This window comes from Macrosteles quadrilineatus, unplaced genomic scaffold (genome assembly GCF_028750875.1).
Source record: "Macrosteles quadrilineatus isolate MER2022 unplaced genomic scaffold, UCM_ALF_1.0 Scaffold_6__1_contigs__length_79288215, whole genome shotgun sequence".
NCBI lineage: Eukaryota > Metazoa > Arthropoda > Insecta > Hemiptera > Cicadellidae > Macrosteles > Macrosteles quadrilineatus.
This window is the reverse complement of record NW_026542599.1, coordinates 71,833,889-71,856,656: the sequence shown is the minus strand read 5'-3', so window position 1 is coordinate 71,856,656 and position 22,768 is coordinate 71,833,889. Positions and strand designations below refer to the sequence as shown.

At 35.5% G+C, this 22,768-nt stretch overlaps 2 protein-coding genes across 3 annotated transcripts; one reads left to right on the top strand and one right to left on the bottom strand.

Annotated features, from left to right (window-relative positions):
* Positions 1-1,303: 1,303 nt before the first annotated feature.
* LOC128997050 (uncharacterized) lies at positions 1,304-6,780 on the bottom strand. Its single transcript, XM_054422630.1, has 3 exons — positions 6,678-6,780; positions 5,406-5,469; positions 1,304-1,872 (listed from the first exon to the last, which is right to left on the bottom strand). The coding sequence occupies exons 1-3, from the start codon at positions 6,741-6,743 to the stop codon at positions 1,379-1,381; spliced, it is 624 nt and encodes a 207-aa protein (XP_054278605.1). The 5' UTR covers positions 6,744-6,780; the 3' UTR covers positions 1,304-1,378.
* A 2,759-nt stretch (positions 6,781-9,539) lies between these two features.
* On the top strand, positions 9,540-20,238 carry LOC128996477 (DNA methyltransferase 1-associated protein 1-like). 2 transcript variants are annotated; one of them, XM_054421834.1, is made up of 9 exons: positions 9,540-9,801; positions 10,882-11,098; positions 11,732-11,895; positions 12,095-12,313; positions 12,891-12,992; positions 16,331-16,519; positions 18,175-18,316; positions 19,016-19,170; positions 20,018-20,238. In XM_054421834.1, the coding sequence occupies exons 2-9, from the start codon at positions 10,885-10,887 to the stop codon at positions 20,159-20,161; spliced, it is 1,329 nt and encodes a 442-aa protein (XP_054277809.1). In that variant the 5' UTR covers positions 9,540-9,801; positions 10,882-10,884; the 3' UTR covers positions 20,162-20,238. The 2 variants fall into 2 exon arrangements, with proteins under 2 accessions (XP_054277809.1, XP_054277808.1); XM_054421833.1 differs by having other exon boundaries at positions 10,877-11,098.
* The last annotated feature ends 2,530 nt before the right edge of the window (positions 20,239-22,768 follow it).

Here is a 22,768-nt window from a genome sequence, read left to right as displayed (position 1 = left end):
TCCCAAAGTATGGTATTTACTTACAACTGGCCAGTTGATCTTATGTGCAAAGGGGCTATTCGTATATCTGTGTACAGCACACTTTGTTGCTCAGTAGCAAACTGGACCAAAACGACTACTGAGTCGTTTGTTTAATTTAAGTTAAAAATATGATTTTTATGGCGTTAATGGAAGCCTACCTTGTAGCCTGTATTGACACCTAACCTTCAACCGGGACAATGCTCTGATTGAAACCTGAATTTGCACCCAATCAAATACTCTCAGTGATCTCTTTATGTATTTTTGAAGTGATTTCAAACCCAAATATTAAAGCAAGAACAAATTGTAACAGTTTTACGTGACAGACAGCTGATTACCCTAACAATATAATTTGAATTTAAGCACAAAACTAATATGAAATTTAACTGGTATAAAAATTTACCCAAATTATTAATATAACAATATCTACAAATGTATCACAGTATGTATTTTAAAATAAGTAAATGGCAATAATTCTAAAGCAATGTGACTGAATTTACACACTAAGACATGAAACCTGCAAAAAACATGATTAAACAAATATGAATGTGGACAGATTGGCTTCTCCTAATGATATAAATACAATTTACACAAAACATTTACTTACATACACAGAAGACAATTTTGACGACACATAAACATATAATTACGACACTGTACTTGGGATAGGCTCTACGAAAATGGTCAAATCTGACGAATTTTGCCGGTCGACGTCGAATTTAAAGACTCGTTTTGTTTCAATTCGTAATTTAGTAAATGCTGTTTCACGGTTTTAGATATCAATGCACTCCGGAAATCGAACAATTGATTCGTTGACGAAATACACGTTACGACTACCAAAAGTGATTTTTGCAAATTGAAAAGGAGAATTTAAAGATTTCCGTACATCGCGGCTCAGAGCTTGGTCCCAAGTGACCGTTAGAAAAAGACGTCCGCACAAGTCAGCAAATTGGTGTTCCTCCGCGCTCACGTGATTGGCCGTTGTTGGTCCTTGCCTTCGCGCGTTTTCAGTTTGATTTGAATTTTCATTTGGTCATTCATTTTGAATCGGTACAATTCCCCTCTTACTACTTAAGTATCAGCTTTGATCAAAACTAACTATTATTAGTTTACGTCTTACACCCTAAACCATCAGTTAACAGACTGCTCTTAGGATTGACTTTGGACAGTAAAATACAGTTACAATTTGGTATAACAGTTCGCAAAGCTGAAAAGTTATACTATAAATTACCGTTGAAGCCTCGTGGATTTATTTTAATATTAAATTAATCTAATTATAAAATTACGACAATATTCAACACATTCCTGAATTTTACTACACCATATGGCTTGGTTAAGATATATTTTGTCACATGACGTATTAGTTTAAACTTACATACTCATCATCCCTGCAGTTCGTATATATTGCTCCTAATCTCCTTAATATGTGATAGTGAAGAGTGGTGGTAATCTCGTAAGATCTGCTATAACACCGACCACATTTCTTAGGTTTGATGAAGAAGAATTTGCAATGTTTACCCTCCACATCAAACTTGTAGATTATGTTGAATATAAACACTTTACCTCTAAAAGTCTTGCCTACAGAAATGTTATCAATCAATTGTGCACAATGCATATTACTTTTTTCTAGCTTCAATCTATCTATGAAGTAACCTTCTGAGCCGTATACAAACGCATTAACTTCATTGTCACCTTCTACGCATTTAACGAGCAGATTTTTGCCTGTTTCGAGTTTGAAGTTTTTTTCAGTTATTCTACCATTTTTCAGTTTATTTTCTGGGTCGATGTTCTTCGGCAAGACTTGACATGAATCAAAATCCTCGGGCTCATCTCGTTGAAGAGGAAAGTCCAGAACTGAAAGATAAAAATACAGCTTTATTAAATAGTATATTTTGTACCTAGGGAATGTATAAAACCTACGTTTTTATACAACTCATTGAACCGTCATTCATTAAAAAATTCTTAAATAGGTTAAACAATGCTTCTTACAACCAATAACAAATATTACATTTCTAACTTGTGTTTCAGACCCCTATGAGTCTGTTCCTTTTGACAAGTAGAACTGGTCATTAGAACTGTGACATATGTCACTGACATACAAACTAACCAATACATATTGAATTATCTGTTAGTCATGTAGCCGAAAATGAGGTTTTGCCGGCTGGAGATAGGTTTTATGTTCGAGACTAAGTCGAGAACTTAAAACGATCGAGAGCTTCAAAACCATTTCGGTCCGTTGTACGAAAGCTATTTTTCACCACACTATACCCTATTACCATTATTCACCACAATAATAGTTGGGACAAAATAGCAGAGAGACACGACTTTGACCATTTTTTACATAAGAATAACATGGGGATCAATGTTTGGCCACTTTTTCAAAATTCCTTATCTTTGCCTATACATATCCCTATATAATTGTCCAACCTTATAAATATGACTAATCCATTTATCCCCTATATATTTTCAAAATCAAGCTTAAAAAGCTAATTCTTTCATTTATTAACCCATGCAGGTGTAAATGTAAAGTAGAGCAATATGGCAATATGACGGCACTTGGGTCGTTTTCCCGATAAGAATAACATGTTGGGTTTTTTTAGTCACTTAAAAAAAAATCCTGCCCAGGGCCAATACATCCCTATTTAAATGTTCCATACTATTGTCTAACTTTATAAACATTAGAAATCGATATCCATTCCCACATATATTTTAAAAATCATGCGAGATTTGCATGAGAACTCGGGCGCGCTCACTGCCGCGGACATGGCCATACTCCCCACTACCCATGGTCGGGCTTCTCGCTTCTCGTCCCTCAAAGCTTTGTGACCCTCCATGATTGAGTTCTGGGTGGATAACCTTCCAAACTTCATCTCTTGTTGAAATGATTTATAAATTTGTTAATTTCTAGTTAACAATTTTGAAATTTTACAAAAAGTCTATATATAGAGGTGACATCAGCCCGAGACCTCATTCCTAAACATGAAGCAGTCATGTCAACACTGCTCCGTGTCGCTCTCCAACAAAAACAAACTGATTCGCTATTACAAGTTAATACATCAAATGAAGGTGAAACTATGAACTATCATATGAAGGTACAACGTTTGTGATTTAATCTGTGATAGCAACATAGCTCTTAAATCCCAAAAAAGTCTTAAAGTCACAGGACTTGTAATTTTTGTAAAACAAATTTGTTGGTCATTTAATAAGACATATAAATGTTTACAACAATTGTCCATATACAATGATTAAATTCGTTGGTGAATCGTCTTGAACTGAACTTGAAAATACTCTTAAGTCTTGTCCTCAGCCGATAAAATGGACTTTGGTAAGGAGAATCAAATTTATGAAATATCCAACAGATCAAAATGGAAAATTAATTAATGAAAACTAATGTATTGCAGATTTATGAAGCATTACCATCCTAACCATTAAGAAAAGAGATTCAAAACCTCATATTGAAAATGCTCTTTTAAAGATTGACGCATCGATGCAGAAATATCAAGCCCAAGGTAGTGGATGGATGTATGACCATACTAAATATTGACAGTTGCATAATTACAAGTATAAGCCCCTAACACCAAAGTCATACATTCCCACACCAGAAAGTATTAAATCGAAACATTCAGTTTTAAATATAAAAAAGTCGGACAATAAATGCTTTCCTTTGTTCGATTTTAGCAGTTTTATATCCAAGGAACTCTAATGAACATGCTAACAGAGTCTCTAACTATGTACCCTATTAAAATCAGTTGAATATGACAAACATAAAGTATCCTGTGAAAATATCTGATATAGATAAATTTGAAAGACAAAATAATATAAGTGTTAATATATTTGGGATCGAAGATGAGAAATGCATATATCCATTTAGAATAACCAAACTAAACAGTAATACTAATTAGATCCATTGTTATTACAACAAGGTCGTAAACCACATTACTGTTTAATTTGTGATTTTGATAGGTTAATGCTACGGTCTACAAAATATGACCATAAGAAGCATTTTTTGTAAGTTGTTTTTACAAAATTTTTTCACTAATCATAAATTAGAACGTCATATAACTTATTGTAAAATATGTGATGCCCAAGGAGTTGAAATGTCTAAACAAAATACATTACAATTTAAAAATTATAAACATAAACTTAAAGCCCCATTTGTAATTTATGCAGACTTTGAATGATTTATAAACTTTAACAACCATACTCCATCTGGGTTTAAATTTGTTGTAGTGAGAGATTCTTTTCTGAAGAGTTATACAGTGGCGCAAATGTTATGGACGTTTTTAAGAAAGATTATTTGAGACTTATGACTTCATTAAAAGTCAAATGGCGATATACATTCCCCTTGTAATGACTCCAGAGCAAGAGGCATCTTTCCAATACTCAACACATTGTCACATTTGCGTAAAGCCCCTATGTTTTGATAGGGTGCGAACACTTGGGAATTCTCTGTCGATGATTTAATATTTTTAGATTCCTACAACTTTCTGTCCCTTCCATTATACAAATAAGCTTCAAATTTAAATACATTTAGATGTATAGACAATCCACTACTACAACGCAAAGGCGTATTAACCATCGAAGTATATAACATATGAATATATGACGGGACAAGATAAGTTTTCAGAGTCTCCCCATCCAGTAGAAGCATTTTACAGTACTCTGACTAAAGAAAATATTTCTCCCAATAAATAATGTACGGTACCATATTGTTTTATTCGTCTGTATAGTTTTCCAATATTTTATTATATTAGTAGACCCCCTCTTAACCGACCTCGTATTAACCGACAATCGGATTATCCGCCTTCGATCGTAAAATAATACAGTTTGTTTTAATTGACCTTGCTTTGAGGGCAAACAAGTGTGAGTGAGCTTAAACAGGGTGAAGCCTGCCTATGTGTTACCTGACAAATGTAATCATCCAACAATCAAAGAGCCACAAAATATACAATCTTCGAGCACATCCCTCAAACCTCCAAACTATACAACTCGATCTGGTCGAAATGTAAAGCTCAAGCTTCCTGGACTTCCAGTCTCTGCGGGGGGCTGATGTGGCGTCAACTTAGCCACCACTGTGATGCCTTGGTCTTCACTTTATTTTAATATTTATTATGTTACAGCTGTTGCTAGATTGTTAAAAATGTTTAGTTTTGACCATGTCATGATTCAACACTTTTCTTCATTCGTTTGTAAATAACACTTATCAAAGAATTCGTTCATATAGTGGTGATATTATTTCATTCAGATTAAACATCGCTATAGTTTAATTTGGTTTTAAGCTGGATCAGACTTACACTCAAACAAACAAACACGCATACATGTTGTTACCTAAGTTTAAAAATAACTGCTAAATTAAAGAATAATGATTAAATGAACATCGGTTTTACCATGGCCTTTGATTTCCGTCTCCTTCTCCGAAAATGATGAAATATCAGCTAAGCTTTGACTAATCTGCAACAGAATAATCCCATTTCAGATTGAACAAAATCTTTTTATCCTGATTAATTGTGTAAATGATAAACATAAACATATTGATCACAAAAACTTTGAACCAGCAAGATGGGGTCATGGCAATCTCGTGTTATGGGGTTTGAAATTAATTGACTGTGTAAAGTTGTAGTGTACTTCTGTTTGAAGTTGTAGATCACATTATATAAATAAGTATCCAGCAAATATTACGAAAAATTAGAGTTTTCATAATCTTTTAAAACATAACGATGCCAAATTTTCTTTGAAACCAGTGGGGCCCAAACAAAGTGTACAAGGAACCGTTGTTGTGTCTGGTGACTGGTGACGTGGCTGGCGACTTGGCTAGGGATGTGACTGGTGACGTGGCTAGCGATGTGACTGGTGACATGGCTAATGTCGTGGCTAGCGATGTGACTGGTGACGTGGCTAGCAATGTGACTGGTGACGTGGCTAATGTCGTGGCTAGTGATATGATTGGTGACGTGGCTAAAGTCGTGGCTAGCGATGTGACTGGTGACGTGGCTAATGTCGTGGCTAGCAATGTGACTGGTGACGTGGCTAATGTCGTGGCTAGCAATGTGACTGGTGACGTGGCTGGTGACTTGGCTAGGGATGTGACTGGTGACGTGGCTAGCGATGTGACTGGTGACGTGGCTAATGTCGTGGCTAGCGATGTGACTGGTGACGTGACTGGTGACGTGGCTGGTGACTTATATAGAGTAAAATAGAGGCAAAAAACTTGTTGAACATTCATTTTTAAACAGCGTCATGATAAACCTTACAAAAAGCAAATATTATAAACTCTGCAATCAGACACTAACTATCGCCACTATTATAATCGCATTGCCAATTGAGGGGCTTAAGAGTTATTTTAAAAAACAACAATTATCATACGTTATTATTTATTCCAAAGTGACATATAACTGTGATTAAAGAATGGGATCAATACAAAACTATATAATTTTCTCATAAAATGTTTTTTGAAAGAAGAAGGAAAAGTATATATCGGTTAATAATTTAGACCTTAACTCATGATATTAGATTATGAATCTCGATACAGACATGTAATTCATGATATTTAATAAACAATAAAAACAACACATAAAACACATAATTTGTATTTAATCAAATGCTTAGAAATTGTGAAAAGGTTAATTAAAGCAAATTAGTTCATATGGATGAAATCTTACCAGAAATGATCCAAAAACCACAGTAAATATTAGTTTCATTTTAAAGGTAGAGCGAGACGCGCACATACATTTGGATCTCTGGATGTACAGTACGTAGTTTAGTTGTTAAATTAGTTACCGTAGTGAGAAATTACTAAGCACCGTTTATCTAACATATGTATAGCGCGAATTAATAATCATAAATATTACACAGTCATGTTTTAAACTTTGATCATAACCCTCTTTCGTGTAAAATATAAGAAAATGCATATTCTTAATCTTAACAAATTATACACACAAACATGGGTGGAAACGAAATTCCAGACTGTGTGAAGATTTGCAACTGGAAAATTAACATTTTTTGCAATAATAAAGTGCATTAATTTTTATTTGAATGTAACCAAATAGCTTAAATTATTAACTAACTAGGAAGTACAGAAAAGATATTGAGTGGTTGTTTGGTAACCTTGTAACGGTTGTAAATATCAACCGGTCAATATTTACAACAAACAGAACAAGTTCTGCAAGAAACAGGTGTTAGCGGTGCGGACAATAACTGGGTTCGGGCAAGGCCCCACTAGAAAAAATGTTTTTTCTAGTGGGGCCTTGAATGGGACGAAGCATATTGTTAATCACAAGGACAAATAAATGGTATCAGCAATCTGACACATACTTTCTCCAATTAGCTTGTCAACAACCTTTGTAGTAAAAAAACATGTGTCTTCAATTCTGTATTATTGTTTTGTTGTGTTTGTAAACAAATCCATTATAATTCAATATAGTATTGTTCAAGTTATTAGAAACCTTTCTAAAGGTGATAAAAGTTCTTTTTCATTCATTCTTACTCTCATTACAATTTTAATAACTTGATATTGTGAAATGAATACGATCCTAAAGCCAGACAAGTTTAGTGTAGATCCAAACTCATCATCTGCAAGTAAGGAATTGACACATTGGCACAAAACGTTTCAGAATTTTTTTACGAGCATCACACCACAACCATCCGTATGTCAGATCCGTCAATAGGGCTCCGCCCCAGTGGCTCTGGAGTTTCCCATGTTAACCTTATGAGTACTCATATTTAAATGCAATTAAAGAATCTTAACAGCTGGTGCAACTAAACAATTTGATTCTGTGATGTTCAATAGCATTAAAAAGTTAATAGGTTTACCAACAGGGTGCAGCACTTTATTTATTTTTAATTTACGAGAACAGCTAATTTGCAACCAAAAGGTGAGTGACCATAGCGAACGAACTTCAACCTGGAGGCGAGTTAGCGTAGCGAACGAGCTAACCTGAAGGCAAGTGAGCGCAGCGAACGAGCTCCAACCTAAAGGTGAGTGAGCGTAGCGAACGAACTTCAACCAGGACGTGATTGAGCCATGCGAACGAGCTCATCTTGAAAATGAACGAGCATGTGACATAAAACCACAATAGGACAGGACGACGTCTGTCGGGCCAGCTAGTTATCTATATATTTAAAGCTCAAATACCACTGACTCACTCACTCATCACTAAATCTCAGAAACCATAAGACCTAGGAACCTGAAACATGGCAGGCATCTTCCTTTTGGGTAGTAGACGCTCACTAAGAAAGGATTTTACCCTCCGACCTCTGGGCTCCACCCCAGTGGCTCTGGAGTTTCCCATGTTAACCTTATGAGTACTCATATTTAAATGGAATTAATGAATTTGTTTAACGAGTTAAATGTCTACGCTCCAATGACTCTTAGGCCAGTTTTAACTTTTGGTGTGTTTGACATCCGGCACTGTTGAGTAAACTGAATATATTATTTTCTCTCTTCCTGGATGATATTTTTATTCATTCGCCCCACTGCTAGGAGACACAGCGGAGTTTACAGTTCGATCAGAAGTTGGATAACAACTCGAAATAAATACGAATCACATGCAATTAATAATGATACATGGACGCCATTTAGGTGAGTATTCAAAATGCTATAGCTGTTGGCCCGTCCCAGGCCCGTCATCCGCACGGGGATCAAGTATTAAGTTAGGACAGTTGGGTTTTTAAATAATTCATAACAGCTGGCTTACATAAAGACTTTTTCAAGAGCTGCATACGAAAACATAACCTGCTTAAAGCCAAATGCTCACAGTTTTAATGTGGAAATTCACCTTGTAATCAAATGTCGCGTCCCGCTTGGCCACCAATGTTTACATCCACTTATAAACGACACCGTATTCATTTTAAATCCAATTTTTTTACAGTATAGCAGCAAATTTGTCCATATGAAACACCCTTGATTTGTAACAAGTTGGTTCGCATTAATAATACTGACACATGTCCTTCTCTACAAGGCAACACACTTGTGGCCTTGTACGGGCCTATGTGACAATGCCTTGTATATTAGAGAAGCAGTGGCCGTTCTAGGACCTTGTCAAGGGGGGCTAACGGGGGTGCCCCACACCAGAAGGGGTTTGGGGGTCCTACCCCGAAATTTAGCCATTTCAAAGCCTTTTGGTGACTTTTTAAAGCCATTATCAACTTCTATAACAGTGTCTAAAAACCTGCCGTTGCATTTTTATTTTGAAATGTATGTTTAAATTGATATTTTCAAGATATTTCAAGGGGGGTTTTATGCCCTATAGCCCCCTTCCCTTGGAACCGCCACTGGCTATACATGCGGATGTTCTATGTTTTTAATGTCACATATTTTTTAGAAGTCAGTTATTTGACTTTTTGCTTACTTTTATCCTAGTCTAAATTTACATTGCAAATTATTTTTAAGCTTGAGAAATCCAAGGTTTTAATTTCAAACCCCTCTTTTTTAAAGTGCTTTGATTTGGTAATTTAGGCTTCATGATGTTTAATCTAACCTGCTTCTGTTGTATGTGAACGAAACTCAAAAAACTGAAAAAAAACTAACTTCATGTCAGTGTCAGTGCGTGCATTTGTTTATAGTTTATTTTAATAGTTTTCTCTGCAATATTTTGCAGTAAATATTGTGAAAGGTAAAGAAATACAAAACTTTTCTTATAAATCAATGTACTAATGAGCGGTGAGTCGAACGATGTGAGAGAAGTGAGATTCCTAAATAAACAAGGGCTAACCTAAAACTCTGATTTGAGGAAAACAACCATTTTGGAATAGGCTCAACTTCAGTAGATGCATTAGACAACAAAGGTAAGTTAGGTAGTTAAGCATAGTACCTACTTAGCCCTATGTTAGCCTACTTAGCCATCAATAAATTTGGTTGATTTTGTATTCTTGCTTGACCTCACTCTAAATAATAAAACCAGTCCCTTCAACTTACTAGTAGGCCTAGCCTAACCACTAGTCATTAATTTCTATGGAGAGTAAATAAAAGAACCGTCTAATAACACTTAAAACATATATTTACGCTTATACTGTTACTCACAAGACGTTAAATAAGTTATAGGCTATATAAAAGATGGTAGGTAAGTGGTCCACTTAAACTTACCATCTTTTATGTCTTAAGTTAATTTAAGTTACCGTCTTGTGAGTAACAGTAGGTATAAACGTAAATATAAGTTATATGTTTTAAGTGTTATAAGACGTTTCTTTTATTTACTTTCCGTAAGTTTAATAAAACGTACGATTCAGATTAAGAAGTTAGGCCTATTAAGTTGGGTAGACTTCCGTAGGCCTGTCTGTTGGCACAAACAACCGAATGAAAATATCGATCGATATATCGAATGAAACAATCGAATAATCGATACTTTCATTCGGTTGTTTTTGCCAACAGATACGGAAGTCTACCCTGTTGGTTCGTTTATTTGTCTATTAATTGGCAAATGACTTCAATAGGCCTACCCTATATAGTATCAATATTACAGATAATAATTTTAACTGATGTAATTATTATCTATGCAGTCATAAGTTAACTTAAGTAAATCGGTCCTTAGAACTGGTCAAACATTCAGTCTGTGATTTTAGGGATTGTTATCAGTTTTGTTTAATAAATCTTTAAGGTTTGAAAAAACGATTGACTATTATCAAAATGGACATAAAGACTTTAAAGAAGTATGCCTACCGTCACATGTGTAGGTCAGTGATCTTACCAGTGTCTAGATATCATCTAGTGACCTCCCGTTTTTGTGTATAGTTTTGTCTCTAATATTCCATCTTAATAGAGTGTTTTTGCTATATCTTGCCAAGTATTGGATGCTTAATTTTAAGTTCCTACTTGATCGTCGATTTTGACATCACCTAGACCTTAATGGTCAATTGTTTCTAGCGTAGAACATGGCTGACGTTCGTGAAATCCTCGAACTTGAGGTTCCAAGTCAAGCAGAAACAGTTACCAAAGAAGCTATCCTCGGAAATGCAGAGAAACAGAAGAAGAAGCTGCTTTTGCAGCAAAAAATGCCGAAGAGACCAGAGGGAATGCATCGAGAAGTGTTTGCTCTTTTGTATAACGACAATAAAGATGCGCCACCTCTTTTCCCCACTGATACAGGTCAGTCGGAAGTTTTAATTGAGTTTTCTATCTAGTATGCTATTCTATGTAGGCTATGCCATAATTTTCTGTTATCTTAAAAAAACTAATTTTTAAGGGGGTTTAGCCTATGATATATTTAAACAATCTTAGTTCATTATAGGCTTGTCCCCAACAAATCCAAATTAATGGCCCTACCATGGAGCTTTAGTCAAGTCAAATGTGCTTCTATGTGGTTATGATTTTATCCATCTAATAGTGGGATTTTTGCTAAAAGTTAACGTGAGTTCAAACACTTTTAAGGGAAAGCAGTTCAAACCCATATTTAAGTTTTGTGGATATGCTGGGAATCAAACCCGTTTCTCCCGCACCGAAGTCCAAGACGCTAAACACTAGGCTAGCAACACACCCATCCCACTTATGTGAAGCCTACTGTTTGTAGTACAAGGACTTCTGAACTTAACTTGTCTTTGTCATTTTAAATAGGCTACCGGTATGTAAAAGGTTTGAAGATTTATTAAGCTATGAATAAATTACTGTACCATATTTGTACCTTTTAGCTCATACCTTTTTTATGCTTTAAATTAGATTAGCCTTATTATTAGGCTATATCACGCTTGTCCAGATGTTATTTTATGAATGTTTTTTTGTAAGGCCAAGGCTACAAACAGCTAAAAGCTAAGCTGGGTATGAGAAAAGTTCGACCTTGGAAGTGGATGCCCTTCACTAATCCGGCCAGAAAAGATGGAGCTGTGTTTTACCACTGGCGAAGAGTCGCTGATGAAGGAAAAGAGTATCCATTTGCAAAGTTTAATAAGGTAAAATAACTTAAACACATGATTTAATATTGAAAGTTATTTTAAATTTGGCATTAGTTTTCCTAAGTCAGTTGCTTTTTCCTCCAAAAACCGAAATAACAGTATAGTATTTAGTGAATTTATTACAGCTAGTCTACATCAAAAACACCGTTACATTACTTAGAAATCTTACTTAGGCCTAATATATTTGTTGTAACAGCAAGCTCCAATACCTTCGTACTCGGACGCTCAATACCAGCAACACTTGCAGTCGGAGTCGTGGAGTCGCGCGGAGACCGACCATCTGTTTGACCTGGCGCGACGCTTTGACCTCAGATTCGGCGTGATGCGAGACCGCTGGGACTCTGCGCGGTTTCCTGACCGCACCATTGAGGATTTGAAGGAACGCTACTACAACGTGTGCACTTTGCTCACTAAGGTAGGTACCTAATGTAATGAATTGTAGCACTGTGTATTTATTGTTTAAAACAATTTTAAATACAAGTATTGTAGAAAAATATGTTGGATCACAGTTCACAGTTTTATAGAAAACTGTATAATTTTTAGGTGCTGGATTTACTAAAACTTTTCTATTTGTTATGAAATAGTTTTCATATAGGCCTAGTCTTTTTAGTATTTAGGAATATTATTTTATCGCCAATATTATCCGCTTAAAAAACAAAACAAATATTTTCCTCAATTGCTTTTCTACCTCTCTTATAAAAGATGGATACTTTATTTTATCCTGAGAAAAGTCAGCAGCTTTTTTATGGTTTGAATACTGCCTCTGATCATTGGGATTAAAATAACTGATCCTAACTGATGAAACATCTGATCTTAAGTCAGTTACAACAGATAATCTCACACCATTCTATACTTATTCACTCATATTTGGGTTAAAATACCCACCTAGGTAGCGTCCCCATCGCAATCGCCAATGCTAATGTTCATTTCTAATGCTACGTTTATTGTTTCTCTACACATGTGCTTTGCTTAGACATAGACGTTTTGTTTAGATTAAAGGTGTGACAGAGGGAAAACTTTACGTTTTCGACGCAGATCATGAGCGGAGACGGAAGGAGCAGTTGAAGCGGCTTTACGAGAGAACGCCAGAACAGGTGAATATGTTTAACAGCTGATTAGCTGATTGGTTCAATGTGCACACCTAGTGATTTGATGTTTCGATCTTGAGAATGTTAAAACCACTGTTAAAATATTTAATAACCCAATTTTATTTGTCATTTGACTTGGATATATATGACTGTAATTGAAGAATGTTTCCTGAATTCAGTTATGTAGCTATCTATTTAATCTTAAATCTTATATATTAAAAAAAATTGGGTTTTCTTTTCCGAGTTCGTTTGGCTCTTCTACCCGACCGATTTTCATGATTGAGGTCTCAATTTGAAGGTATGCACGCACAGATTTGCCATCAAGCATCGGAATATAGTTATCTATAATCCTACTCGGCTTATACGTAACAGAAATTTGCTCCCCATGTTATTCTTATGGGAGTTAAATTTGGTTTATCTTTGCCGAGTTCGATTGGCTCTTCTACCCGACCGATTTTCATGATTGAGGTCTCAAATTGAAGGTATGCACGCACAGATTTGCCATCAAGCATCGGAATATAGTTATCTATAATCCTACTCGGCTTATACGTAAAAGAAATTGGTTCCCCATGTTATTCTTATGGGAGTTAAATTTGGGGTTTCTTTGCCGAGTTCGATTGGCTCTTCTACCCGACCGATTTTCATGATTGAGGTCTCAAATTGAAGTTATGCACGCACAGATTTGCCATCAAGCATCGACATAAATGTATCTATAATCCCACGCGGATTATACGTAAACGAAATTTGTTCCCCATGTATTTCTTATGGGAGTTAAATTTGGGGTTTCTTTGCCGAGTTCGATTGGCTCTTCTACCCGACCGATTTTCATGATTGAGGTCTCGAATTGAAGGTATGCACGTACAGATTTGCCATCAAGCATCGGCATAAATGTATCTATAATCCCACGCGGATTATACGTAAACGAAATTTGTTCCCCATGTATTTCTTATGGGAGTTAAATTTGGGGTTTCTTTGCCGAGTTCGATTGGCTCTTCTACCCGACCGATTTTCATGATTGAGGTCTCAAATTGAAGTTATGCACGCACAGATTTGCCATCAAGCATCGGCATAAATGTATCTATAATCCCACGCGGATTATACGTAAACGAAATTTGTTCCCCATGTATTTCTTATGGGAGTTAAATTTGGGGTTTCTTTGCCGAGTTCGATTGGCTCTTCTACCCGACCAATTTTCATGATTGAGGTCTCAAATTGAAGTTATGCACGCACAGATTTGCCATCAAGCATCGGCATAAATGTATCTATAATCCCACGCGGATTATACGTAAACGAAATTTGTTCCCCATGTATTTCTTATGGGAGATAAATTTGGGGTTTCTTTGCCGAGTTCGATTGGCTCTTCTACCCGACCGATTTTCATGATTGAGGTCTCGAATTGAAGGTATGCACGTACAGATTTGCCATCAAGCATCGGCATCAATGTATCTATAATTCCACGCGATTTCTACATAAACGAAATTTGCTCCCCATGTATTTCTTATGGGAGTTAAATTTTGTTTCTCTTTGCCGAGTTCGTTTGGCTCATCTACCCGACCGATTTTCATGATTGAGGTCTCGAATTGAAGGTATGCACGCACAGATTTTCCATCAAGCATCGGCAAATATTTATCTATAACCCCACTTGGTTTATACGTAAAAAAAATTTCCTCTCCATGTATTTCTTATAGAAGTTAAATTTTGTTTCTCTTTTCCGAGTTCGTTTGGCTCTTCTAACCGACCGATTTTCAAGATTGAGGTCTCAAATTGAGGGTATGTACGCACAGATGTCCCATCAAGCATTGGAATATATGTAGCTACAGTCCAAACCCGGATTATACGTAAAATAAATTTGCTCTATTGGTAGTTAAATTTAGTTTTTCATTTCCCAGTTCGTTTGGCTCTTCTACTCGACCAATTTTCATGGTTGAATTTTCAAATTGAAGTTATGCATGTCCAGATTTCACAACAAGCATCGGTTTAAGATACAATATACAAAATACAAAAAAAATAAAAAATACAAGGTGAAACCCGTCGAAATCAACAGGTACTGTTGAGGTAATTCTATTTTGGAACCATTTGGTTTGTTTGTGATTCAGCACTATGCCAATCTTAATAATCATAATTAATTACACAAATTATGCCGGAATTTTACCGAAGGTTCTTATATGAAAATAAATAGGATAACGTAATTAGAATTGAGTATAGATATCAACTTTCGTTTTTTCGTTTCGTTTAGTTTTTTGTTTTGTTTTTGTCTAAATAATCTACTTTTATTTGGGCTATCGGTATAATATCGGGCTATACTTTTATTCGGGCGGAGGGTATGTTGAGTTAACATCCGTAGATTATATTGACAACTTTATGTAACTGATAAGGCTGAGAAAACTAACTGACATCCCCCATGTCAAGGAATTCCAGCTATAACAGTAACACCACAACCAATTTCTCAAAACTGTGCTAGAGTGTTATTAATCGGCACAGAAGTACGATATGAACTGATGCGACGTGACGAAGGAAAAATCAAACTTACACTGTAACGGATATACCTCCCTTTGAAGTTAGAACGTGTCTTCCCAACATACAGATTTTTTTGTTCAAATAAAATCATAGATTAATCTGCATTACACTGATGAAATCATGGAAGTGTTTAACTACAAAAGATCCACCAATACGATTTTAATACTATTTAAAGGTTCTTCCAAAGGAAGAGATACCAGATATAGCATACTAACAACTACGATGACGTAGCCTACAGTATGGGAAATATTTTATATTTTATTCATTGAATGATCAACCATATTTGGTAACTAACGAAATTAATATCATTATTGTTTTTACACTTATCAATGCTAAATGCTCAAAATGTGTATTATTTCACTCAATTTATCGCAGTTAGATGAATTAGCGTAAGCCTCGAAAGTAACCGTCGATTTCGACGGGTTTCACCTAGTTTAATCTTAAATAAATTTTAAATCTATTTACACCGTCTTGGTAAATATTTACTACGATCTACTAAGTTGACATTATACAAACTTGACTTCTATCAAACCAGTCAATTGTCCGTCAGTGTGCATTTCACTTTAAATGAAAAAAGATAAAATATAAATAAGGTTATAGAAGTGTTTTTTTAGTGTAGGCAACTAATCTTAATTTATGCCCTTTTACAGCCTCATATTTTTAATTGGTGGCTCAGGCAACAACCATACTAATATAGACATAGGTGTAGGCTACTAGTTACACTTAGCTAAAAAATTTACTTCTATTCCAAAACACTTTACAAATACATGTCTGCACCAATTCATAGCCTTAAAAGCAGTTTAATTACATTACAAATCTGTTTCCAGGTCGAGGAAGAACAGAATCTCCTGAACGAGCTGAGGAAGATCGAGGCGAGGAAGAAGGAGAGGGACAAGAAAGCGCAGGATCTGCAGAAGCTGATAACTGCGGCTGATAACCAAGGGGATCAGCGGAAAATGGAGAGGAAGATTCCGCGGAAGAAGCTGCAGCAAGCTCGACCACGTGTGGACACTACCGTAAGTGTTTACTAAAGAGTAAATCTAATAATTAGGGTTCAACAGAATTGTACTTGTGGCGTCAACTTAGCCACAGCTGTGTTGCCTTTGGTCTATGCTTTGTTTTCATATTTGTTGTGTAACAGCTGTTGCTTGTTTTTGTAAAAATGTTCAGTTTTGATTATGTTATGATTCAACACACAACTTAATTCATTTGTAAATAAATCATTATCAAATACTCGTTCACATAGTGGTGAATTTAATTCATACAGATTATCCACACTATATACTTTTAGTTTGAGTTGGATGGGGTGGGGCTTATATTTCTTCCCTAATACATAAAACAGGAAAACTTGGAAAAACATTTTTGCAAATGGTAAAATGGTAGTAAAAATAAAACTTTGGTCTTTATTGCAATGTGTTATAAAAGGGTAAAAATAGATAGGTAACTGTCGAACTTAGCCGTTACAATAGAAAGGTTGGCAAAGTAATAAGAGAACCAATTAGGTACAATCATTGTTGGACATAGAAGAAGGAGCGGTTACCCGAGTGCGCTGTGCAGCCACCGCGCAAAACATAATAGGCCTAACTCTTCTGTTACTAACCAATTATAACCAACTCTACTGCTCATATGAAATTATAATGACTTCTACTACAGTAACATCAAAAAATTTAAAATTAATGAGAAAAATTACACATATTTTGTAAGTAATTGACAAACTATTAAAATAAAAGTTGTATTTTAAGTTGAGAAACTTTTTATGATAAGCAATTCTTTCCACTTCTCAATCTCAATACAGTAGTTAGTTAATTACAATCAGCAATATTATCTTAAACAAAGTATGGCATTAACTTCAAATATCAGGCTATTAAGTATCATCACCTGAATAACCTCAATTTCACCGAGACAACATCACCATTGCGCCATCATTGTGCAATAGTGGAATCATAATCATTCCTATGATCATGGAGAAATCATCATCACTCTTTATAGCGAGGAAATCCAATCTAAACCCTCCAATGATCGCAGAGACATTGTCATCCTTTCCTGCAATAGCGGTTAAATCTTTAACATTTTTAAGCGATCGTGGACCCACCATCTTCACTTAGGATCATGGTGAAATCACTGACAGTTGTAAAAAATCCTATTCTGAGAAAATCCTGATTTATTAAATCCCACCCTAAGATAGGAAGTACTTTGACTTTTCTTATATTTCGCGACTTGTCTAGTCCTAATGATTTGTTGATTTATCCTTATAGCTATCCTATTCCATTTCAGCCATTCCAAAGTAGAGGTGTCAACCAAATCTGCCAATCTTTTATTAACAATGCCTCTATCATCTGCCATCATATTGCTCCCTTCACCTTATCTTCCACTTTCTTCTATGAATTCCTTTATGTCTCTTTTCTTCAATCCTATCAACTCGGTTTTCCTAGGAATTCCCTCTTTCCTCACAATCTTCCAACAACTGTTTTTGTTTCAACTACTTTACTCTCCCTCTCCTGCTGTCTTCAAGTCCCGCCATGGTTTCTTAATCATAATGTGTCTAAATGTTTAAATCCCCCGGGTAGTGTATTAGAGGCATTTAGTCTACCTAACTCAAAACATTCATTTCTGGGTAGTGTATTAGAGGCATTTAACATGCATTTCTGATTGATTTACCTTTGTTTTACAGATTGTGGAGACTGCAGGTATCAAGTTCCCTGATATGAAGACCAGTGGGGTGTTTGTCCGCTCACAGAAGATGAAGCTACCAGCAAACGTGGGACAGAAGAAAATGAAGGCTATTGAACAAATGTTGCAAGACCTCAATATCGGTAGGTTATTACTGATCATGTTTAGGCTTTAAAATGTATCACATTGATTTGAATAGGAATACTTGTTAGTTGTTTCAAGGTTTCCTGACTACTGCTTTCTCCTCCATAGACCTACATAGTTGAATGGAAAAAGTTTTCACCAAAATTTTCAAGTTGGAGTTATGGGTGGATATATCTGTTTTAGGACCCCTGAACACAAAAAAAATGTGTTTGAAATTATGTCTGTGTGTATGTACAGAGCTGCAAACCAAACCTGTCCAGTCCAATAGCTACAATGGTTTTTTTTATTTTGTTTCTTTAAAGTGATTTTTCCATAAAATAATTTAAAAATTGTATTTCCACCATTTTAACTCGAAACAAAATAGTACTACATCCTATAATGCTGTAAAAATTGTGTTTCAAATTTTATAGCTTTTTTTCCAATTTTAGGCCTACCCGTAAAATATCATAGTTACTCCGACTGCTTACCCAAGCGTTTTTGGCATGCTAATGGGAGAAAGTATGTGTCAGTTTGCTGATATGCCTATTTATTTCAATATAATTTTGTAAATGACAATCTTTACGTTTAATATACAAAATATAAATGTTTGTAAATGTAAATTTGTGTGTTCAATGTAAAAACAAGTAGACTGGTTTTTATTTTGATCACACCTTGTAGTAACGTTTTTAGTTATTTATTTTTAACATTATCTTTTTCAGAACTGAATCCAATGCCAACTGAAAACATTTGCCATCACTTCAATGAGTTGAGGAGTGACTTGGTGTTGTTGTACGAGCTCAAATCGGCTCTTGCAACTTGCGAGTTTGAGCTGCAAACTCTACGACATCGCTACGAGGCGTTCAACCCTGGCAAGGTGAGTTTTAAAAATTGCTCCTAACCAAAGATTTTGTAGAAAGTTAAAAATTAAAAAAGTGAGTTAGACAAAATCCCTTTAATTATATGGTCTTAAGGTGTAAACTTCATATATACCTTGGTGCTTACTAAGGAAATGTTTTGAACACTTTAAATATTTCAATTTTTACGAAAAAGCTTTTTTTGTCCTAGGGCCCTAGGCGCGAGCCCGGAATTGTTTTTCACATTACTTCAGGCTAGACTTAGGGGTTACAGCATTATCACTTAGATAAAATCCATTGATGATTTGGCAGGATTTGATCCCAGGACCCCAGGAACCGGAGTCCCGTACTCTAACCACTAGACCAGCTTGCTCCCCAAAAAGCATTAAGATTGGATTAAATAAATTATTATAATTAATTAATTGAAATATTTCTAATGGAAATAAACCTATAAAATTTTCTATGTGTATTATTTTAACAGGCGGTTAGAAAAATCGTGTCATTGACAGTTGTCAGGACCCCCTCTTAATCTATTTTACCTTTAAGTTAATAATACATTAAATAAAATATAATTACTACTTATGCCTAGAGTAGAAAAAACAGCTACTGGTACTACCTAATCAATTCTGTTTTCAAAATATGTTCCTCAAGTTTTATCCTATCCTCATTAAAATGTTTATATTTCTAATTATCTCGATCTTCCCTGTCCTGCGTAGATGTGCATTTAATTGTTTTATCCATTTTGTAATTTTTTTATGTAGATTTGAATGTACTATGTCAGTTCCTCTGCAGTAAAAACGTTGACTCTTGCAATACGTGGTGAATAAGTCTACTGGTTACAAATAAGTCTTATGTCTTATGTTTTAGACCCTAGTGATTCCTCCGTCTCTATTTGGGGAGTCGCAGAACAATCCATTGGAAAGTTCCCGCAAAGCGTTGAGCTCGGAGACCATCGATGTCGTCGGGTCTCCCAATATTTCATCAAGCTTTCGCCTATCTTCTCTGGAATAGAATTTTTTAATTGGATATTTTTGTTTAGTATAAGTCTAAGTAATGTCTAAGTTGAATTTAAAAAAATTAAACCAAGTATGTACAAAATTGTTGTGATTTGTTTTGCGATCCTATGTTTACTGGGTTAAGTTTTTAGGAATTTCTCTTCACTTTTCTAGGCCACTAACATGTTGAGGATGGCCTGCCATTGGGTAATGTTGGCCTATTAAATTGGTTTTGACTAATAATGGTTTTATAAACCTATCGTCAGTTCCAAATTGTAACTTTTGTCAATGCTACATGTTTCGGCGAACTGCGGTTTTAGAGCATACAGTCCAGGAGTGTACAAAAATATCTGCTTTTAGCTTCGTTGTTGGTTTACACACATCACACTTAACACACGACACATAAATAAATAATACTTTTAGTTGGATAGGCTTATAACGGACACGAAACATTGCCGTGAAACGACTGGGAACAGTCTGTCGACGGAGGGTTCAATGAGCGCTATCTAGTTGAATTGTCTTTATTTTTTAGGTGTTGCCTTCCGGATTACTTAACAAATACTAATCTAGAGGTTAAATACCTTGTTGCCAACGTAATCCTTGGTAGACTTAATGGCTACCGGTTTCAACACAATTATGGTGTCATTGTCAAACCTAGACAATGACACCATTTTTTCGCTCAGGTTGTTGTGGTTTAGGAGCGAAAAACCACGTCTAGGCTTGACAATGACACCATAATTGTGTTGAAACCGGTAGCCATTAAGTCTACCAAGGATTACGTTGGCAACAAGGTATTTAACCTCTAGATTAGTGAATTGTCTTCGTTATCAGTTGTGGTCAGCTGTTAAGATAGGTTTCCTTGTTGGAGTAGGGCGTTAATAATAATATTTGATTTAAACTGTAGTTTATCGTTGAGGGTATGGCTGACGTGAGCATCCTGGACTGTATGCTTGAAAATGGCAGCTCGCCGAACAATTGACCAAAGTTACAATTTGGAACTGACGACAGGTAATATAAAACCAATATTAGGCCTAGTCGTTATTACAGTTCTTGGCTACTACAATGAATAGATTGGTTCAATTTGTGTTTTTGAGTGTTTTCATTCTACTCTTTGAGCAAATTTTATATCTAAAAAAAAAATTAAGGACTAATATTTTTTTGTCGCCTTAAAGTTCAGAATCATCTTAGTTTTTAACTGGTCAAATACAGGTGTTTCTAAATAATTTGTAAAATGAGCTCTGAAGTATCTTTGTCATACAAATTTATTTACACAATATACATTTATAACACTTAACAACATTCAATAGATTTATTATTTCTACAGCTACGATACATAGGAAATAGGCTTACACATAAAGTATGTGGTTACATATACAGTAGAATAAAGTATGAAAGAAGGTTTTAAAAACAACAACCAAGAACATGCCTAATCAAATCTGGGTATTTAAACATATTTATCTTTTTCTATTCCAAATACTGTAAAACTCACATTGAATCTTTGGAATTATTATAAAAACTAAAACACTTCTGACTTTGGACTTTAAGAATGTAATTATTTGGGGACGGGACGATTGGCACACATTTTTGGACCTTCTGCCTATGGCAGTATTGCCGCAATCATTTGAGCGGATAAGTAGGGTCAACTCGCCTGCATAGAAAAGGCACGATTGGCACAACCGCTCTACCAGGTAGACGTCATCGGACAAAAGAAACGGAAATTTTAAAATTCCCGTCAACTCTGCACAACAGTCATTTGACGGTAATATCACGTAGTTTGTTTTTCCAGAGAAAATTTAATGTTTAGGTTAGGTTGATTATAGTTTTTATTTAGGAAAACTTAAACTTTGCTTACTTCAATAAGCACCACAGCAGGGAATTTGGCGGCTACTACCTGACCGGTTGTGCCAATCGTGCCTTTCCAAACCTTACAGGTTGACCCCTTCTTAATCCCCTCTAATGATTTTGCCAGTCGTGCTATTCCAAATCGTCTAAAAATGTGTGCCAATCGTTCTATGGCCAATTATTTAGCCTTACTCTAACTAATTTTTATTCATTCTTTGGTCATTTGAGTTTGAACAGGAAACAATGCCAAAAGGAGTTCCTTGCCCTACATTTATAAATGCAAACTACAGTATACACTCTACAGGATATTTTATTTACACTTCATTCAAAAGTTAAGTTTTATAATGACATTATACTTACAGTAAGGGGTTCCCTAATCATCCCTCTTACAGCCTTACTTAACAAATTTCTACAATCGAGATGTAATTTTAAAGTTTATGATATAGCGTAGGGACGAATGTTAACAATAAAAGTTTAGGGTTTGCCCCCTCCCCACCCCCTAGTGTTTCATGTATTTCTAGAGTTCTAGATCCTTTAGTTGGATGTTTAACCACATTAGAACTACATCCGAAAAACCAAGTGAAATGTTTTGGTATATCTATATTCTATCTACTATTAAGGTACGTTTTGCCTGGAGCGACAGGTGCGACGGTCGCGCAGCGACCGTCGCTGAGCGGCAGTCGCGGGGTGGTAGACTGTTTTGCTTGGAGCGACAACTTCTTCTTCCTGGCGTCACGAGACGTGGTACCGTCAGTGCAACTAACCTCAAAAGTGCGCACTA

Bases quoted from the DNA above. Each gene is read 5' to 3' on its own strand.
- LOC128997050 (XM_054422630.1), bottom strand. From the start codon at position 6,743: ATGTGCGCGTCTCGCTCTACCTTTAAAATGAAACTAATATTTACTGTG. The intron at 5,470-6,677 runs GTAAGATTTCAT...ATTCTGTTGCAG, and splicing joins TGGTTTTTGGATCATTTCTG to ATTAGTCAAAGCTTAGCTGA. The intron at 1,873-5,405 runs GTAAAACCGATG...TTTATCTTTCAG, and splicing joins GACGGAAATCAAAGGCCATG to TTCTGGACTTTCCTCTTCAA.
- LOC128996477 (XM_054421834.1), top strand. From the start codon at position 10,885: ATGGCTGACGTTCGTGAAATCCTCGAACTTGAGGTTCCAAGTCAAGCA. The intron at 11,099-11,731 runs GTCAGTCGGAAG...TTTTTTTGTAAG, and splicing joins TCTTTTCCCCACTGATACAG to GCCAAGGCTACAAACAGCTA. The intron at 16,520-18,174 runs GTAAGTGTTTAC...TTTGTTTTACAG, and splicing joins GACCACGTGTGGACACTACC to ATTGTGGAGACTGCAGGTAT.